General features: G+C 38.7%; 1 protein-coding gene across 1 annotated transcript in view; it reads left to right on the forward strand.

The window, feature by feature from the left end:
* Positions 1-261: 261 nt before the first annotated feature.
* Positions 262-773, forward strand: part of LOC107577697 (uncharacterized) — a gene marked incomplete at its 5' end in the record, with an annotated part of 1,791 nt that continues 1,279 nt past the window's right edge. The window contains 2 exons of the mRNA XM_016263746.1: positions 262-570; positions 648-771. Of these exons, the coding sequence (XP_016119232.1) occupies positions 262-570; positions 648-771 (433 nt within the window). The remainder of the gene's footprint in view (positions 571-647; positions 772-773) is intronic.

The following is a 773-nucleotide window of genomic DNA, read 5'->3' on the forward strand; positions in this document are numbered from 1 at the left end:
TCATATAAATATCAGCATCTGCACCAAATTGCATATTTTTGCTCATGTTGGCCTATAATTTAGATTATTTTTTTCCTCCATATTCTCGCTATATCATACTATATGAGCCATAAAAGCCTATGATTCTCAACAAAATGCAAACATTTTCCTTTTAATATTTTGTGTAAAGGTTCGATAAACTGTTCAAAAATTTCATATTTCAAATGTCAGGCCATACAGGGTTAATGTTTTATTAAATATCTTTATGCACTTTTTTTCTAGATGAAAAAGTTGACTCTGAAGTGGTGAAGGCTTTGGACAGTGACATCGAAATGACCGAACCACCCAAGAGTCCTGAAACGCACGAGGAGCAGAATGAATCTGAAGTGATTCTGAATTCTGAATTAAATATGAACGAAGATTTGTCTCGCACTAAAGACGTGGGTCTGGAGGAGGACGGGGGCCATTTCAACAGAAATAAAGATGCCCAGATAGGGTTTGAAGACACTGAGGAGATTCAGAAGGGGCCTCATGCTATTTTGGAGAACCCAGTGGACATTGGCTTTCACTTTGAAGTGGATCCATCTTCAGGTGTGTCAGAGTTTTCCTTCAATTTTAATAATTGTTGTTGCATATATTTAGCTAAAACTGTTGTTTTCTATCACCAGGCTCACTGGAGTCTCCAAGGGTCTCTGATTTCCACGACACTGAAGCAAGCAGTGATTCCTCCAGCTCCTCAACTTCAGATGAGCTTTGGGGGTTTGTGCTTCTCGTCAAAGAATATCTTGGAGTGT

Source organism: Sinocyclocheilus grahami, unplaced genomic scaffold (genome assembly GCF_001515645.1).
Source record: "Sinocyclocheilus grahami isolate Dianchi unplaced genomic scaffold, SAMN03320097.WGS_v1.1 scaffold6890.1, whole genome shotgun sequence".
Taxonomy (NCBI): Eukaryota; Metazoa; Chordata; class Actinopteri; order Cypriniformes; family Cyprinidae; genus Sinocyclocheilus; species Sinocyclocheilus grahami.